Below are 19,510 nucleotides of genomic sequence, written 5' to 3' on the forward strand. Positions count from 1 at the left end.
AGACCGCGTTCTACATAAAGTGACTAGACAGAATTACCGTAGACCGGTAGAATTGGTAGTCGGTACCCAAATGTTTACACAACATTTGGAGAAAGTGAGTAGAACAAACTTTCAATTTTCGTTATTTGAGGCCTTTTAAACATTCATAATGATGCATCTGTAGCAGGATTTAAAATTTTATTCTAGCCAACACGAGCAAATACAAAATAAGATATATGCCAATAGAGCCGCGTAAGACTAGACTTTTATCGCAAATAGCCGATGTGAATACGAGAGATAGAGAGAGGTTGCCAAACGCGTGACATCATTTTTGGCGAGGCTGGGCACGTTTTTGTGGCCTGAGCGTTTTTACGGTGATCAGATTTTTTTCGGTTTTAATCTTCAAATATCTTGGCAATGCGATCGCGTAACACAACAAACAACATATCAACTGATAGAGAAAAAAAAATGCTTTCTTTTAAGATCAACTTAAATTTTGACGCAACTACATCTTTAAGAAGTATTTAATAACAAAAATGTGTGTGCATGCTATTTCATTTAAAACTGGCACATCGTATCAATTTAAGATTTGGCAGTTTTTCATAATCATAAAAAGAAATACTTGAAAAACCAAAAGAGACGCTTCAGTGTAGAAATGTCTCGCCACAAAAACATATGAATCTCTAAAAACCTAGAGTAATTTGATGTCACTTTATCACTACACCAATGTGATTAGATAAACGGTATAGTCAAACTTGGGCAACGGTAAAATGCAACTATAGAAAAGGAAAGGCAACAAACACATTGAAGTTTAATCTTTATTAAAAGCATTGACATTGTGACATAAAATTACCAAAAAACCTGCAACTATTTTATCCAAGTTAAACAAGTCACCTATGCTTGCCAACCAACATTTTATCCGAGTTTGATGACCTTGACATTTTGAGCGATTGACAAGCTAATCTGACCAGCTTTAGGATGCTCAGACAAACAATGCCATCCAAGTATTCAATTTCTTTTTACTTTTTTGTTATCTCTATATTACAATTCAACGGTCTACAGAAGGTGCAGACAAATCAATGAATTTCTGAATTGAACTTGTCTAAAATTTTCATTAAATTTTAGACAAGTATCAGTGTTTTTTCTATCTTTTGTTTTCGATGTTTGAAGTGACCTGACTGCCAGAATGTTTCGAAATTGAAATCAACAAAACTTGATCGCATGTGAGACGCTCCGATCAATCCAAGGTGAGATCATGATGTCTATACGTAGTTGCAAAGAGACCAACAAAATGCTGCAACTTGGCCTATATCAACTAGTGACGTAATTTCGCGCGTATTTTTCTTCCTAGTATTTCAACAGCGATCAAATTCTGTCATTTTAATCTTGAAACATCCTGGCAGTCAGATCAGCTCCAACATCAGAAACAATCACAAATGACGGAAATATTACTGAAACTTTCTGTTAAATCTACTAGAGTTCTGTGCAAGTTCATCTATAACTGAGTGATAAAAGCAATCAGTAATATATTTGAATATTACTATCTCCAGCATTTCAACGGGTCTCGACAATATTTTTCGCTATTTGCTGGGTCAAACAGTGGTTGACTAAGGCATTGCTCAAACCACATAAGGAACACTTTATAATGAGCGTGTCAACATAGTGAGGAATTTTAAATCAAAACCCATCTAAAATTGCAAATATCCAATTTCCTGTTAAACAATTCTACTCAGAAACCCTTGTCGGATATACATACTGGCCAGAAATACGGAAGGTTCCAAATCCGAGTGGAGCGGCTGTAGAGATGGCAGTCGAAGTGCTGGTGCTTGCGGCTTCAGCAGATGCCGACAGTCCAGCGGGTGCTGATGGAAGACCTGGCTGCGGACTCTGACAAGCAGTACACTTGGTAACAGATGTGGAGTGCTGCAGATAACAGCCATCACATTGCCACTGATCGTCAGCAGGCTTGAACAGTTCTGCTAGCGGTGCTATGAATAAAAATAGAGCATAAACCAGAATCAATAATCAGAACTTGGTAATACGGTATGACAAAATGCGAGACAAGAAGGTTAACAAACTGCATTGAAGAAGTGTCACAGGTCACATAAACTTATAAAATGTGTCACGTTTTACATCATGAAAAGCTCAAATTTTTTTTAAAAGTATCCGATGATTCTTGGCATACACTAACAAAGACGTCGCGTTAAGTGACAATACCTTGTAAGAATTAAACTAGCTATCTCCAGTTAACAAGGGATAGAGATGTTTGTCACAGGCACCACACTCAAAGCCTTAGTCATGACAAATAAAACAAGAACATTAAGCTTTCAATAAAATGATTTAAAGATACAGTAAAGTTAGCGAGTGAAACTGGTACTACGAAGGGAAAGACTACGGGTCAACGACAAGAGTTGATGGCCTACCATTTGTAGAAGTAGGAGAGCTACTTTGGGTGGCTTCCTCAACCTGGACACCAGTTGCCGGCTTACGCACGACCTTTACCTCTGTCTTGCCACACTTTTGACTGGCCAAGTCAACAGCTTTCTTAAATTCATTCGCTATCTCCGATGTCTTAAATCTGATAGCAAACTGTTCCTGTACGGGCGTAGGCTCAGAGTGATCTAGCGCCGACCAGATCCATGCTAAAACATTGTTCTATTAAATATAGCACTTTGGGTTGCAGATAATGATATTCAAAAACTTTTCAGAACATGCGATTTTTATAGATGTAAACTGTTAAACAGAGGTCAGGCTTCTATTTAACAGATTATACACGACCTATAAAGACATTACAATTACTTTTTCCAAATGATAGAAACTCTATAAAACTGCACTAGTACACATCTGACAGCCTGAAGCTATGGTTAGAGGTTGGGATAAATCTCAAACTGATGACATTCAGCATAGTAGATCAGCACTCTGACGCCTGAGTGAATCACCCACCTTCAAGCGCTTGAGAATAACTGTCAGCTGGTTATTCTCTGCACTTTACTCGGCACCCCTGATGATTACTCCCAGCGCACGAGACTGCCAGTTATACATAAAAGATAGCCTGATGGCAATATTAAACAACCATGATTTATATTGAGAGCAGTAACCCTGTACACCATTTGAATATTTCAACTAGTAAAAGTGAGGTCAGCGTTACAAAAGCATAAAAATTCACAAAATTCACGAGTGTTAATCATTGCTGTCACAAGCGTATAATGCATACCGTTGCCTTGTGGTCCCATAGCAACCATTTTGAGTTCCGCATATATGGCATGATTGAGACATATCTTGTGGACATGATCTCTTCTCATCAAAAGTCGCGATTTGCCAGGAGTGTCCTTACGCTCGAGCAACTTGATGGTTCCAGTGCCACGTTCCTTCCACTCCTTCTCATCCATTCTGAACAGCTTGGCTCGCGATTCATACAGAACTTTCTCATCCTCTTCCCCTAAGCCAACATGTAGTCATATACAGAGCTACTTTACCAAAATTGTATGGCGGGTGAGCAGATAAAGGTGCGAAAACAATGATTTGTCAAAACTATGAACTGCTTAAAAGGATCTATATGTACAGTGAAACCTATTTAGCAACATCTGGATGTCAAAGTCAAACATGACTCAAATAAAAAGTTGGAGTAAAAAACAACAGTTCAATCAAATGCTTGTAGCGTTGGCAAAACAATACCATTAAAATTAATAAAGTACAGATTTTAATTTGAGATGATCGAAAACAGTTTACAATCACTGAGTCACTATATTATCCACAGGTTTGTAATGGTAGGAACAATCTCAAGAATAATCGATGGCTATTGTTAACATACCAAGATATTTAGCAGAAACCATTCACAGAAAATAGTTCTTCAATTTTAAACATGGTCATATCTATAATAGCATAATGGCAACATTTTATTTGTTGCATTAGCTGTTGTAATTGCAAGCAAAACTGGAGTTGGAGTTCACAACTTTTTACTAGAACTTATCATCACAAAGCCTTGTTTTCAGCCTCGATAAAAATTTAGTAAAAGATATCTGTCAGTTTATGGCTAAATAGATTTATGTGACAAAAGCAACCCAATGCATACTCATGCAATACATGATAATTTTACTAAATCAAACTCCAAAAGCCTCTATAGTTTTCATACTAGTAAGCAGACTGTCTAGAATGGTTACAGTATGTACTAGAGGTGGTTACAGTATGTACCAGAGGTGATTACAGCATGTACTAAAGGTGATTACAGCATGTACCAGAGGTGATTACAGCATGTACCAGAGGTGGTTACAGCATTTACCAGAGGTGATTACAGCATGTACTAGAGGTGATTACAGCATGTACCAGAGGTGATTACAGCATGTACTAGAGGTGGTTACAGCATTTACCAGAGGTGATTACAGCATGTACTAGAGGTGATTACAGCATGTACTAGAGGTGATTACAGTATGTACTAAAGGTGACTACAGCATGTACTAAAGGTGATTACAGTATGTACCAGAGGTGGTTACAGCACGTACTAGAGGTGATTACATCATGTACTAGATGTGATTACAGTTTGTACTGTTTTAATGAAACACAATTCAGAGAGAAATGTTCAACTTGTAGAGAGTTGAACTAACAACTTGACAGAAAACGTATTTGATTTGGAATTCGAAACATTGTAAGACTCACTAGTCTAAGCAGTCCCTCAGACATCGGACCACCGCTATGATATAAGCTTGATCCCATAAAAAAACAAACATTAGGCAGATACCATTATTCTACTAATGCAGCAGCCAGGTACCAGAATATGGTTTCGTTCGAAGGCAACAGGCAGAAACATTGTGGATGAAAGTAGGTTTAAAATACCGGAGCTAATAGATGTGACAACAAGCGCAAATTAAAACATCTCCACAGTCATTTGTTGAATTGATGAAAGAGATGAAAGGAAATGTCAGAAAACTTAGTTGTCAATGGATTTGATTAAACATTACCCACAGAGACTCTGTCAAATTATTTATCTTATGTAATCAGATAAATATCTCTGTAATTTACTGTTATCCGTAATCTGTAGCAATACCGTTATATAAGTATCATTATACATCAATATATACCAATGAACCATTTGTTGACACCCATTAAAATATGCATACAATTATATGTCTGATATCTCTATTATGAAATTCCATTGAAACAAAATAAATAAAGGGAAACTTAAATTAAACCTGTCAAGTATGATATGAGAAAAGTAGAAGCAATAAACATTTGCATAAAAAATGCATTTCTTTGGTTTCAGTGTGTCCTGAACAGGGCAGAGCCAACCAGCAGGAAAAGGTATTGTTCCCAATAAAACAAGTTTTACAGTGAGCATGTTGGCATTATCTTGGCACAATTACATCATTGTAACGATCAATAGCACAGGGAAATTGATGGGAAGCTAGCGTTAGTTAGTCCTCAACTCCACCATTGCATATATTTAGTTGACAAAAGAGAATGCTGATGTTACCGAGACACTCTTGAATACAACTCGCAATGAACATTGCATACAGTGACCTAAATTTATTTTTCGTAAACGCGAAATTTATTCAAGTTGAAAGTTTTCAAAATAAACGCTTACAGCAACAGCGAAATGAGAAGTAATCCGCGCATGTTTGCGAACGAATGCAAACCTTTCTATTCACATACTTATTTTTATTGGTTAGCCTAGCATCTTACCTTCTCACAAAATACCATTTTAACACATTGTTCAGTGCCTTTCACAAATAACCCTGAAATTAAGTTTGCTTTCAAAAACAAATTCTTAACCAGTGAAGTATGGAATACGTCTGAATTTGGTAATACCAAAGAATGCAACGAAGTAGAAAGTGTAATAAAACCTACCGGTAATCACGGCAACCTCCGGAGGCAGCTCAATAATTGGCTCAAATTGTGGATCAAATGAGCTGTCATGAACAGAGCCTGTGTCTGACTTGGCTGGAGAAGGGGGAACTGCCTTGCCTTTAGATACTAAAATCCAACACCAGATCAGAAGCCATTAGTGAGACATAAAAACGCAGCAAACGCGAACAGAAAAACGTTCCAATTGGGTATTAAAATTACCCCCTCCATCTGACGGATTATAAACACGGACGCATACTATCTGAAGTTTAATCAAACCTGAGTGTACCAAACAGCACAGGCCAATGCCACTCACTATTACAGCCAAACCAAGCACACTCGTCAAGAGTTATCAGAGCAAGCAATAGCACTTTGCCCAATATCAAAAGAAAGATATTTACCTGAAGTTGGAGTTGTAGGATCAGGGGTAGTGATAGGGTTTTTTGGTACATTGACAACCAGGGGACTCGGTTTGACATCAGCAAGCTTCTGCGCAGCAAGGTCTTTATCCATCATATGCTTATCTAAAGACATGAGACACACTATACCGCCAGAATTACGGACATTATTTCTAGAGTTACATATCAACTGAACCTTATCTAAAGACATGAGACACACTATACCGCCAGAATTATGGACATTATTTCTAGAGCTACATATCAACTGAACCTTATCTAAAGACATGAGACACACTATACCGCCAGAATTATGGACATTATGTCTAGAGCTACATATCAACTGAACCTTATCTAAAGACATGAGACACACTATACCGCCAGAATTATGGACATTATGTCTAGAGCTACATATCAACTGAACCTTATCTAAAGACATGAGACACACTATACCGCCTGAATTACGGACATTATTTCTAGAGCTACATATCAACTGAGTCTTATCTAGAGAAAAGAGACATACTATGCCGCCAGAATTACGGACATTATTTCTAGAGTTACTTATCAACTGAACCTGACTGCTAGGAGCTCTCCAGTTTTTACTTGAATCTCGACAAAGGCTAAAAGTGGTTAGCTAATCTGGTCATAGAGAAAAAGTTCAGGAAATAAAAAATGCTATTGTGTCATAGAATACAGACATTATAACATTGGATCTGACGTAACCACAAACCTCAACTCAAAGAAAATGGTATTCCAGAGAATGCATTGATGAGATGTAACTGTTTATAACATTCAAGTTGATGGCAATTCGACGAATACTTTGGGCTAATCTTTTTAACTCTTTCATTACCGTGCTAAAGTCAGTATTCTGACCAAATTAATTCATATAGATTTTCGAAAATTCGACATACCGCTAGTATTTATGCAACATCTCGAAAATCAATGCAGATATTGTTTTACTGTAAAATGCGTCTTATTCAAAACAAAATTCTCTACAAGATAACTACAAAATTGTTTAGTGAATCCGCAAAATTTCTGACGTTTCCTTTGCATTGAACGAACGCGGTGAGTTTTTTTGCCATGGCGAAAGCGACCTAGTTTTCCCGTTTTGAAAAATAAGTAAAAAATTGGAGTTGCTTAGCAAAAAAACTTTCGATTGGTTGCAAATGATTGGCAACAAGATTGTTTCATTGGAGACAAAATTTGATTGGTCTAGCTAATGCGTAGGCTTCATAATAAAAAGAAAAGTGAAACCCTTAGTGATAAGCCGAGTCATCGGCTTGCGGTCTATACTTCTATTACCGCGATTGCCGATACATCGACTCACCCTAGCGGAAAAGTTAAATAAAAACAAAAAGAAACATTTTGTTGTTAATAAAAGAAAGATTTCAAAGCACTTAAAAGGCACACAATTACTCCCTCTCCCTCCTTCCTCGCTGTAACACAGTTAATCACACACTGGTGGTCAGCCCTGATAATGAAAGGATTTTTGAAGCAACCACATAAGACAAAGTTACAAACAGAATAGAAACATGTGAAATTTGACTTGCTCTCTATACTAGCAGTGGGTTACAAACCCCTGAGTAATGTAGCTCATAGGAACAAACAAATAAGTTTTCATTGCTCAGAGAGTGCCCGAAACAAGCATGATCAACATTCTTCAAGTGTAACACAAACTTTACATGAAGTGGTTGTTACTGATATATATCACAACAGAAGACAAGCACAGGAGGGTGACAGATGATTTGAGTTTCCTCCATTTGAATAAATTTATATATGGCTTTCCATTCCACAGCATTCATAATACCAGATTTTACTTCGAGGAACATATCACGCTGAGGGCATTCTTAACTAACCACCAAAAGCGGTGTAGGAATAAAGGTGATTGAATTCCCTATGTACAGGGGGTATGCGATCATTAGATTAGATTCTGTTATGAGATCCGTTAAATTCAGATTCAAATTGCATTCCCCTCAGAACTTCAATAGAAATCGAATTTTTCGATTTCTGAATCGAACATTCAAATAGAAAGTAATTTTGGCCTTGAATTGGGTCTATGATGGTACATGATAACCAAGTCAGTGAATTGACCTTTGACAGTGAATAAGGACATACGGAAGGGGGATGTGTCAGCAAAAGTCATTGCTCGAAATCTTTATAAATGTAACGGTTTTAGGCTTTGATAACTGAACATTTGCTTTACCTATCAGTGTATGTTAAAGATGATTTATTTGATTCGTACATGGCTCTTCGATAAAGTAGCTACCGTGTTAGTCATATATCAATGAAGGTTGCAGGTAGCAGACATATAGATAAGGGCAGAACTAACCAAATGTCTATCATCATATACTACAATATACGATAGATATCTTTGTAATATCTTGTCATATGTAACCCTCTAAGATATGCTCTCTATCTTCTGCAAACGACTCACTCATTCATGATTACTAGTACCAATGTTGATATTATGATTGCCACTTACCCATCAAAACATTTGGCGGCACTCCGGGTTCTGCAGGCTTTGGCTCTGCTAGTTTATGGTGAGTTTTTTCTGGTTGCGCAAAGAACCCGGGCTGCGGCATGGGTTTCCCAGATGCTGAAGTTTTCGGCATGTAGGCTATGGTATTATACCCTGCAAACAGACCATTTCAAGGCACTGTTTGCAAAATGGCAAACGAATAGAAATGTAAAATAGCACCTGCATGTGTAATTATAATCCAGTATTACTATAAGGGTTTGTGTTAGTTCAGCATCATGTCAGGAAGAGCGTGGACGGTTATGCCCAAGGAAAATATGCTCGCAAAATCACTGTTGCGTGTAATCATGACCGTCTCCCATCCCTTTGTGCTTAAAAATAATCCCACAACTCAGCACAAAGGAACAAAAAACAACATTTACATATTAATTGGTGAAGTTGCGTGCCTGATGCATAGCGAAAAAGTAAGACTATCGGAGAACAGCCCTCCATGTAGTAACATCTGAACACAATGACTGATTCTGAGGACCAGTTAGTATACCGAATAATAAAAAGAAATGGTGACTACCGTTACCATTTACCTTCCGCTCCTACATAGCCTGTTTCGTAGTCATTATTGCCATAATCCTCTCCGTAATAATCATCTCCGCCATCATCAACGTAGTATTCCCTATCCTTATATCCATGCTCGGCGGCGGCGACTGCAGCCGCTTGCATTTCCTGTTGGGTGAGCACGGGTTTGCTGGGTTGCGCTCTCGATGGAGTGGTCGACTGTTGCTGCAGGTGAGGGTATGTACCTAAGTAAAAAGGATGTAAGTGAGCTGGCACTTTCAAGTCTGCCTTGTCCCTCTAACTGCTACGCGATTGAATGATTAATATTAACCATTAAATACAAATTCCATTCATGTTAAAGTGACATAAACTGCTCCCATTTAAACATAAACTGCTACTATTTAGCTAGGAACAGACACAAGTGTAAAAGGGTGAAATGGACAAAAAATCAGACAGACAAACAAACCTAGCTGCAGGTTCTCTGGCAGTCCAGCCTGAAAGACGGGAGGAGTGCCTCTAGTAGGTGTACCATAGCCTGAGAAACTGGTTGGGTGTGCAGGCGGCCTAATAGATGGGTGCTGAAGAGACGTTGCCATCATTGCAGTTAGTGCCGCCAATTGCTGCTGAAGGAAGGTGACTTGAGTGTCGGAGCTCGACGGCTGCGGTGTGGCGGTAGGAGGAGAAGGAGCGGGAGGCGAGTCTAGTTTGGCCTTGATACTTCGTATGTCAGTTCCGAGATCTTGCTGTTTGGTGAAAAGGAACAAGAGGTGAAAAGATGTACAAAGATACGAGTAAATTGTGTTTCAAGACCGAGGCTAAATTGCAGGATGGCGTCTTCTTGCTTTCCTTAAAAAGACGAGAGAAATGCCAACCACCAGCCAATTGAAGAAAGTTGAACTCATGTCCTGTACATTCAGCCATAACAGCCAAACATCAAGTAATCAATAAGTGGATTACAAGAACCATTCCTTCAAGTATTTTTGTCCATAGGCTTAGATTCTTTGCATTCACTACTTCAAATAGTTGTGCTAAATCCTGCGGTAAGGAACTAGGTTGAATTTGTGTACAATTGAACAGCACTAGCCTCATCTGGAGCAATATGAACATAACACTGGCATACAATGAACCATGAATGCTCACGCGCTCAACCAATTGTTTGAAAAGTACTCACAAGATGGATGCTTCAAGCAATATATATTTTGCAAAACGTGTGAACGAGCGATGCGCATGATGAGCATTGAAATCAAGCTCGCACACAAGAACTGGCATACTGCGCCCTGCCTAACCTGAAAAGCTTTGACTTCCTTCAAACTTTCATCCATTGCTTGCATACGCTCTGTCAGTTTCCCAAACTCGGCTGTCATCATCTTCAAACGGTCATCAAAAATTTGAGTGACAGAGTCGATCATGTGTCGATTGCTTTCAGTAGCCATGTCCCTCTCCTCGTGAATGGTCGCACGAAGAGACTCCTGTGCTGTGGCCAGCGACCGCACCTGTAACTCGAGGCGCTCTGGACTTGGCCTCACCCTCTGCCAACAGAACAGTGATCTACTGTCGAATGACGAATCATTGCCAATACTCCAGTAAGGAAAGGGTATTGTCTCAAAATTTGAGCGGTATTTATAAGGAGTACAGTTTGATTATGGATGACCAATTTCGCCAAAATAGGCATGACTTTTCCATAAATTCACGAGAAGGTTGATGGTGAAGGTTGATGCTAACCTCTATCAACTAACTAACAATGAAGGTATAATCTTGAATGTATAGAACAAAACTAGATATAGGCACGTTACCATAAGGCAGACATGAACCCTTCAGAGCTTGCTGGCACATATGAGTAGATGTGAAATATTGCAAAAGGAACATGTTCTGACGCACCAGGTTTAATAAGTGAAAAATTAAACAAATGTAAATTGGAAAATAATAAAACCAGGCTGTAATTTACAAAAGAAATTTGGCTTACACCAGTTGGTACATCTGATACATTGAGGGCTGGGCTGCCTCTAGGAGTAGACGATAGCCTCATGCTCATAGCCCTGGCTCCAATAGCTTGCTTAGGGGTAGAGGCCACCGAACCATTTAGTGCCTTTGTGTGAGACATTGTTTCGCCAGCTACAAATCAGAATAATCTGACATAACTACGTGTCTGCTAGCATAACCTTTTACATACAACTTCTACTTAAAATTTTAGAGAATTTTCCAAAATTAGCATTTCCGATGAGAGATATTCAATTGGGCTAGAAAGGATAACTGTCAACTTAAAATTATTCTCAATTGAGGACCTATCAACATCGACCATGACTTTTTAACGAGTTACGTCATAGACCGAGTTAACTTTTTGCTTTCGATAGGTTGTCCAAGCTTATAAATGTAAAAGGTCATATCAAACCGCATAACATTATAATCTTAAGTAAAAAAATTTTATCAAACATGTCATTTATCTTTTCACAATATTACGCAGAATCTAGAATAAACTTGAATCATTATTTGAAAAGTCTGATAGGTATTTATACCCTGTGTAACTTGAGTTTTCTAACATCTAAAATTTCAAACAATTCAAAGTACAAACAAAAAAGTTGTTTGTTTCAGATGAGGAACATAAATTCCTAATTCAAACACCTTCTAATAATCTATAATAATCTAATTAATCTATGAGATAAATTCAAGAAACCTGATAGATGGTTTGAATGTCAACTGACTCTCTTGGTATCTTCACCTTTCAACCATAGTATGCAGCTGTGCTCATTGCGGTTTGAAAAATACAGTCTGTATTTTACATAATACATTAGTATAGTATTATATTAGAAAACACACTGGCTGTTTCTGCACTTTATTTCACCCAAAAATCTGTGGAAACGAGGCTGCGGTACGAGCTGATACAGACAAGGCAATAAATTCTCCAGTCCAGCCGTGTCGGTTAACCCTTTCACTACCATCCTACTGCCAGCCATTTTACTAAAAATTGCTAATTTTGCTGTATGATATGGAGGCACTTTTTTCCAATTTCAAACATTATCTAGAGCAACTTTGTTACATATTTTATGTTGTCAGAATGTTAAGAAATAGAACTATGCAAAAAATTTATTGCCACTATATTATGTGCATTACTAATGCAATTTGAACTTTGAAGCTACGATCGCTACGAAGCTATAACGATCCTCTACAATATTACTGATTCTTATAAAAACCATTAATTTCACCACCGACAGAGTCAGTGCTGTCACCTTCATTATCGGAGTATGTAATTAAGTCTGAATCTGAAATATGTCATCAACAAAAGCTGTTCATTCCTTAACACGAGAAGTGCTTGCAGAAGCCATATTACAATTAAAAATTTGAACACTAGAAAAAAAATGTTCGTTTTTGACTTGGAATTTCCTGATCAGACTATTATTTGCTTTGCGAATATAGGCTAATTTTTTAGAGAAATATTCGTACATTACTGTCAACGTCTTATAAATACTAAAGCCCGTGGGTTATGTTGTCATGAATCAATAATATCCAGTTACTACACAGCCACTGTAAATTTTGCCAAAATGCATCCGCGGCAGTCGTTCATAGATTTCGCATAAACTCGCGTAGGGCAGTGAAAGGGTTAATAAAGCATTTACCGGAATTTCAGTGTACTTTATATATTCTCATTTTCTTATTTATTTAGTTTAATATATTTATCAATTAATTTTGTAGTTAGAGTAGGCCTATGGTTTGTCTTTCTTAAATATTCTCCATTCTATAGTGGATTTTAAGTCCTTTTGAGTTCATGTATGTGTTTGCCGAGTTCCGTTTTGTAAAATTCCAAATGTGCCAGAGGTGACTGGTTCACACATCAGGCAATAATAACAATAATAAATAATAACATTAATAAATAATAAATATTAGCATTAATAAATAATAACATTAATAAATAATAAATCATTCAATGTCACAAACTATTCACTGCAGTGATATTAACCTATCCAATTCTATTTATTTACATTCTCATGACGTGTGTACAAACAATCATATAACCTATACTGCTGAATAAAGGGGCAACAACTACCGTTCTATTTAACAGTCGCATACACCGATCTAACGAAAAGTAACAAAATAACTAATCCTGCAAAATCTAATAAAAGAATAATCTATATTATGCTAGCGAATCGCGTCATAGCCAATCACACGCGACCCATCAACACCCTAACCACCCTTCAACCAACTAACAACCCTCCTACTGATAATCCACCATTCTACAGAAAGAAGTCTAACAAATGAATCTGATCACTCTCCGAAATGTTCCGGAATCCAATCACTAGCTATTTACCACTAAAAAAAGAGACAGATTGGCCATCCAGCTCAGCCTCGACTCTCTCCAGCGCCCTCTCTACGTCAACGTTAAGAGGATTTCTGATGTCGTTAGCTAGCCTATCCATGGTCAGCCTCAAGAGTTCTTGAGCTCTGAGAAGATACACCTCCTTACCATCCTCATCCTCTGCGAAGGTGTCGGCTTTGCTCTGGTATATCTGTAGTGAACAGATGGCATAATAACTTAAGCACCAAGTAAAGTCTCACAAACAAGGCATGAGGAAAGCAATTACCGGTATGAACTATTCATCGCGGCATTAATAGATATTTAGACAACAGACAGAGGTGTAGTCTCCGCGAGTAATAGCAACGGGCAAGAAAAACAAGGTTAAAGAAGGCCAATGTTAAACACTGTTGAAATGTTGGCAAAAAAAAATTTGTTTTAAATAAAATCCATGATACTGACTCCCAATGATGACAACGGTATCTCGCAAGGGCTAAAGAGAAACTGGTAGATTATTAGACGACGCCTTAGTGCCTATGAAATGCAAGCCGGCAGCCGTTAAACTAGATAAGGCATACCTGAGCAGCGGTATAAGAGGCTACAGGCTGAGGCAACTCCTTTAGTTCGTCCAGCGCTTCATCTTCCCTGTCCTCTTCAAGCATCTCAAGGGCTATCCACAGGCGCCCCGTAGCTAGCAGCTCTTTTACACATTCTGGTCTAAGGTTCTCTTCATAGTTACCAAACAGCTTTTCTCTTGGCTGAGCAAGGGTGCCATTTCTATAATAGCACAGATGACACAATTGACAGAAAACAGCGCGTCAACGCATCCCAGTAGAACATAACACATCTCGCGATGTTTCTGTCTAACCTATGCAAAGCGCCTACAGGGCGAATAAAAAAATAACTGGAAGAGTATGGCATAAACAGAGTGTACAACTCTCAACAACTAGACCGAATTAGGCAATGAAACATTAGAATATTATAATTATGAAGTGACCAAAGAGTATGAAACATATCAGTTGGTTCAAAATTAACAGATATAATTCAACTAACTTGAAGAAGGAAAATCAACATAGTTCATTGCTTGAATAGAATTGAAATGTTTCCAAAAATAGTATTTCTGGTTCTCTTCATGCACAAGACTTGGGAACTTCGAAGTTTACCATAAAAACCTGCTTGACACAGAAGAAACAACAGCCTACCTGAACACTACGTTAAGCATTCTAACAGCCTCTGTCCAATACTGTCTGACCCATTGTGTGAGGTGAATGACCTTTGAATTTTCATCGGATAGTCCTAGCTTGACCTCCTCCAGCTAACAAACATAGTATAGAATCAGAGGAATATTTCAAACTATGCGCGAAAGCATCTTTCGCGCGCTAGGAATAATAAACTTTCAAAAAGAGCTGCATAAACAAGGGCCATACCTTGGCTTGAAGGAGTTGCGCTACTCTGCACACGGCCTGCGCAGAAAGCCCGTGATTGTCAATCAGTCTGATGACTTGTAGGCCTCTGGATATGACTTGCCGCTGCCGGCCAAACTTCAGTGAGCTAAAACAAAAGAACACGCTTTCATTTATATCGGACACTTAAGACCTTTTCACTTAGTTACTTCCTGCAGCAATCGCTCATGCTCCATCAAACACTATACTTTTTGGTGGATTGGGGAAGGTGCGAGTTTATGCAGCAAACTGAGCCAATCATTTATTTAAAGAACATTAATTAACACTGGAAAATAACTATGCCTAGATGATATTGTCTGCTAAAATTTTGTTACGCAAGATAAACTTGTACCAGGCGCTTGGCAACTCTTTTATCTACAGCTGACACAATACATCAATCCTGTTAGTATTCTTTGATTTCCAATTTTTGTTAGTATATCATATCCAATGTCGGATATGAATGGAAATTCTTCAATTTATACAATGACACATGCCCATATAAAGGAAGGTATCACAATAACATCCAAAATATAGATATGGTTCACCCAGCAAACACCACAACTATTTAGATAATTAACCTTCTAGATATAGAAGAAAGGCCTGACTAACACACCATTAGGAAGGGTGGGTTGAATACTAATGAATAAGCTCAGTATAATTTGCATGATCCTTTTCCTAATTTCTACTTTAAATTAGACCGAGGTCTCATCAATGAAGATGAGGCGTTGCCATTGCCTCTCTATCATTACCCTGACTGACTAATCTCTGAGGCTAATTCCTAAGCATGAAACAAGGGTAATATCCATGAGAATATTGGCTGTTTGCTTGTCGAGGAGTCAGGATCATCCTTCATCATTGTCTACCTGAGTGCAACGAAATGAGAAATTTGCTACTTGTCGCTATAGTGTTTATGGGTGAGTTGGTGAAACTGTAGAGTAGCAGCACTAGCCAAGGTCTAGCAATGTAGGATTGATTGTTAAAGGGGAAAAGACAGCTTTGGGAAGCTCTGATAATTGGCTCTTTTTGTTTTTTTAATTTAAAATTGCAGCATATGATCATTCAAGTAGGTAAACTCACCTAATCGAGTTATATTAATTATCTATCTACTACAATCAGGTGTGCTCAGGTGAAGTGTCTACCACTTAATGGACATGTTAAAAGAAAAAGTTCTTTGCTATAAATGAGCTGTAAATGGCTCGCTCAGATAAGAAAGCAGTAATTTTTAGGTTGTGAAGCAGTTTTGCGAACACTATTAAGACCTTCTTGTTACTACCCACGATTGAATGTATGGATTTTAAGCTTCCAAAAATTAGCAGTATGAATAATAACGTTCTTTCAAAAACTTGCCAAAGAAATTACAAGAACTTTATGATGTTTAAAAGGATTGGCTCGCTGATCATTTCAGAGAAACTCACAACATCAAAGGTTTTCATCCTTGGTGGCGCCCCTGAGCATTCCATGTAACAAAGCCAAATATTTGATCATCAGAAATTCTTATATTTTGGGGTAATCTTCTAATCAGAAGATGGAAACAAAAGGACAAAATTTTTGGTCTAGGACGCATTCAAGCATAAACAGAAAAAAAAACTGAAAAATTTTGGAGCATGAGATTTTCTGTTATAAAAATGTGTGAGCAAAAAATTCATTGAGATGTTTCAAATTATGAAAAGTTGTTTCACAGCCACAATACTACTAACTCTTGTTTGCTTTCCTTTTGGTATTTGTGGAATAGGTCAAGTTTGAAAAAATCCTGTGAAATGCGAGCTGTTAGTATTCTATGCGATCAGAACGTCTATAAGTGTACAACACAAGTCGTAGCTATGCTATGGTTTTGATGTCAACATGAACCAGCCGATACAATAAACAGCTATGACTATGTACAAGCTGTGATAGTCAGCACTGTTCATGCTGTTCATTTGACTAGCAGCAGCTACCAGCGACAACCCTAGCAGGTAGACCTTTATATACTTCACACTACTTCATGTTGGTCTGTACCCCAAGGGCATAAATTCTGACAATCCACTTGCATACCGATGTGAACTCAATTAATTCAGAGTGCAAAAAATAAAAATTGACAAATTGCAAATTACCATGGTCAAGTCTGACATTAATATAGATGCCATCTACAAGTGTACTGTCCGTTTGCATAGAAAAAGTCTTAATTTTTTACGTAAAAAAGCAAGCAATACTAAAAGATTATATCCATACGCCAAGAACCACAGCTGATTTCAGTTAGCATTTTTGAAATTAGCCTTGCGCAGAACATAAATGTAGAGAAAGTTATTATTTGCAACAAAAAGCATGCTTAGTTTATGCGCTGCAGCTATGGTATGATTAGTAAGTGATTTGATGTTGTGAAAATGCCGTCTCAGCTTGTGCCCGATGAATGCAGCTGTCTAACCTGCTAAGAATCTAACACAACTAGCTACATTCACACTGATACTTGACAATATAGGACAACCACTAGCATCTAATGTTTGGAGAATGCAAATACTCTGCTCTGACGTTTAGGTCTTGTATGCAGCAGCCATGGGATCAAATGTTACATATGTGCTGATTGTGAAGACAATGTGGGCATGGAGTTGGACTGCGGAATGGTAAACAGCAAATACTGTCTCAAAGCGGTTACAAGCAGCGGTGTAGGTGAGTTCAAACAGCTATAACTTATAACAATTATAACAAAACTATAACTTAACAGCTAACAAGAGCTGATATGGCTTCGGGACAATATCACTGACCTTGTTCCAAATACTGTATAAACAGCAGTATTTGATTGCTTCAACCATCAATTTTTTGTCTTTATAGTTCCAATCAAAAAACTGACAATTTAAAAAAGGATTTTAAAAGTTTAGGAAAAATTTGAAATTTTTCAAATTTTATCAACGTTGAACATTGTTACCTGCAAAAATATTGTACTATATTCTTGTTGCCACTTTCTTCAATATTTTAAATTGCAAAAATGACAGAGCATTCCTTATATATGTTCCTGTGAATGCAAATATTTTTTATGTGGCAAACTGTAATTGTTCTAATGCAATTATACTACGCTAACTTCTATCCACCAAATGAGCAACCGCAAATGTTTTCACAGCAAAAAAAATGTATATAAATGCAAGTGATTAACGAGACAGGCTAATGAGACTATTAGAGAACCATGATGTTAAAACCACCGATTGACTTAAACAAAGATAGACAAACGTCAATACATCATATAGACAGAAGGGAGAAAACAAAACAAAGAAAAACAAGCATCAGACAGCCACGGTTGTACTCGAGTAACTCATTGCTTGTGTGTTACAGTGTCAAGGGCCTGCCAAACCGATGAGCTGTCAAGCTATCTCAAAGTTGGCTGCAGCAAATCGACATCCATGACGGTGTGTAAGTGCGACACAGACCTGTGCAACGACGCGACGATGAGCGTTGCCACGATGCTTTCTGTTCTAGTTAGCTTATGCCTAGCAATACTTGTTTATTAAACTGCGGACGCGCTGGCAAATTAGGACTTCCTTGTTGATGTTTTCAGTATTTTATATCCATTGTTGATGTACATAAATAAATCAAATGAATAATTTTTAAATGTGCAATCATATGATCTGAGACATTTGGAAACTTATTTGGAGGCAAGCTTACAATTTTGTCAAGAAGATATGAAATAACACTACAATCGGCTATACACATTCTTTCTGAGGCATTTCTAAGTTATCTAACAATGTGAATATCTCACATCATTTTTTCATGCAAAATAACAATTGAGCTGTCTTGAGTTGTGTGGCTTTTTAAAACCTTGCTGCTGCAGTATAACACAACATGGAATTCTCTGCAACGACAGTTAAAGAAATCGGTATTTGTGTCAAATTCCTAATGGACCAATTGACTAGTATTCAGTAACAAACAGAAAGGTGCTAGAGAAGAACGTATAACAAAAACAGTAATGTGCCAGCAATTTACTTCAAATTACAATATATGCATTTGCATATAACTTCCTGTTTTTAGACATCTCTCATGACATTAATTGTGTGGCAATCACCTAAGGAGTACGATACCTTGGAGAGTGGGTATCAAATTAAACCAAAAACAAGTCAACTCTCAGACTTATTGAAATAACTGTTAAACAGGTTCAGTCTCATATGTGCCCATCAATTGTATAACTCATGTCTTGGTGAAACTTGCGTAAATTGTAGTCTCGTGTTTAGCAAAGGTTTACTATCAGTCAATAGGGGGAACCATGGACTGTGGTAGCGAAATTATATATTTTATGAGAGTGGAATCGGAAATAGATTTACTTTGGCACATTTCATGAATTTCTGAAGTTGTGATACATGATTGAGGATTGTTTCTTATGGCAATGCTCAAAAACATTCATAATTTGGGTAAAACAAAAGCAGAAGCAATGATTGACTGAGATTATGAAAAAAAAGGATCACAACGTCACTGTAAAGATAGTACCACATGTTTTCGCAAAAGACTTCTTAAAGATTCCAGAACATAATAATAAACTTGAAGTTTTTCCCCCGATGATAACTGAAAAGACAACTCCCTAGAA

General features: G+C 37.6%; 1 protein-coding gene and 1 long non-coding RNA gene across 2 annotated transcripts in view; one reads left to right on the top strand and one right to left on the bottom strand.

The window, feature by feature from the left end:
* Positions 1 to 19,510, bottom strand: part of LOC137406702 (E3 SUMO-protein ligase RanBP2-like) — an 89,399-nt gene that overhangs the window by 36,515 nt on the left and 33,374 nt on the right. The window contains exons 12-25 of the mRNA XM_068093317.1: positions 14,953 to 15,076; positions 14,728 to 14,840; positions 14,104 to 14,302; positions 13,541 to 13,739; positions 11,204 to 11,352; positions 10,527 to 10,769; positions 9,707 to 9,983; positions 9,270 to 9,485; positions 8,695 to 8,844; positions 6,219 to 6,341; positions 5,821 to 5,946; positions 3,194 to 3,418; positions 2,403 to 2,621; positions 1,736 to 1,967 (exon numbers count right to left, since the gene is read on the bottom strand). Of these exons, the coding sequence (XP_067949418.1) occupies positions 1,736 to 1,967; positions 2,403 to 2,621; positions 3,194 to 3,418; positions 5,821 to 5,946; positions 6,219 to 6,341; positions 8,695 to 8,844; positions 9,270 to 9,485; positions 9,707 to 9,983; positions 10,527 to 10,769; positions 11,204 to 11,352; positions 13,541 to 13,739; positions 14,104 to 14,302; positions 14,728 to 14,840; positions 14,953 to 15,076 (2,595 nt within the window). The remainder of the gene's footprint in view (positions 1 to 1,735; positions 1,968 to 2,402; positions 2,622 to 3,193; positions 3,419 to 5,820; positions 5,947 to 6,218; positions 6,342 to 8,694; positions 8,845 to 9,269; positions 9,486 to 9,706; positions 9,984 to 10,526; positions 10,770 to 11,203; positions 11,353 to 13,540; positions 13,740 to 14,103; positions 14,303 to 14,727; positions 14,841 to 14,952; positions 15,077 to 19,510) is intronic.
* On the top strand, positions 15,768 to 18,730 carry LOC137406063 (uncharacterized). Its single transcript, XR_010979834.1, has 3 exons — positions 15,768 to 15,881; positions 17,479 to 17,610; positions 18,268 to 18,730. It is a non-coding gene; the product is annotated as an uncharacterized lncRNA (long non-coding RNA).

The sequence above is a fragment of the Watersipora subatra genome, chromosome 10, assembly GCF_963576615.1.
Source record: "Watersipora subatra chromosome 10, tzWatSuba1.1, whole genome shotgun sequence".
NCBI classification, from domain to species: domain Eukaryota; kingdom Metazoa; phylum Bryozoa; class Gymnolaemata; order Cheilostomatida; family Watersiporidae; genus Watersipora; species Watersipora subatra.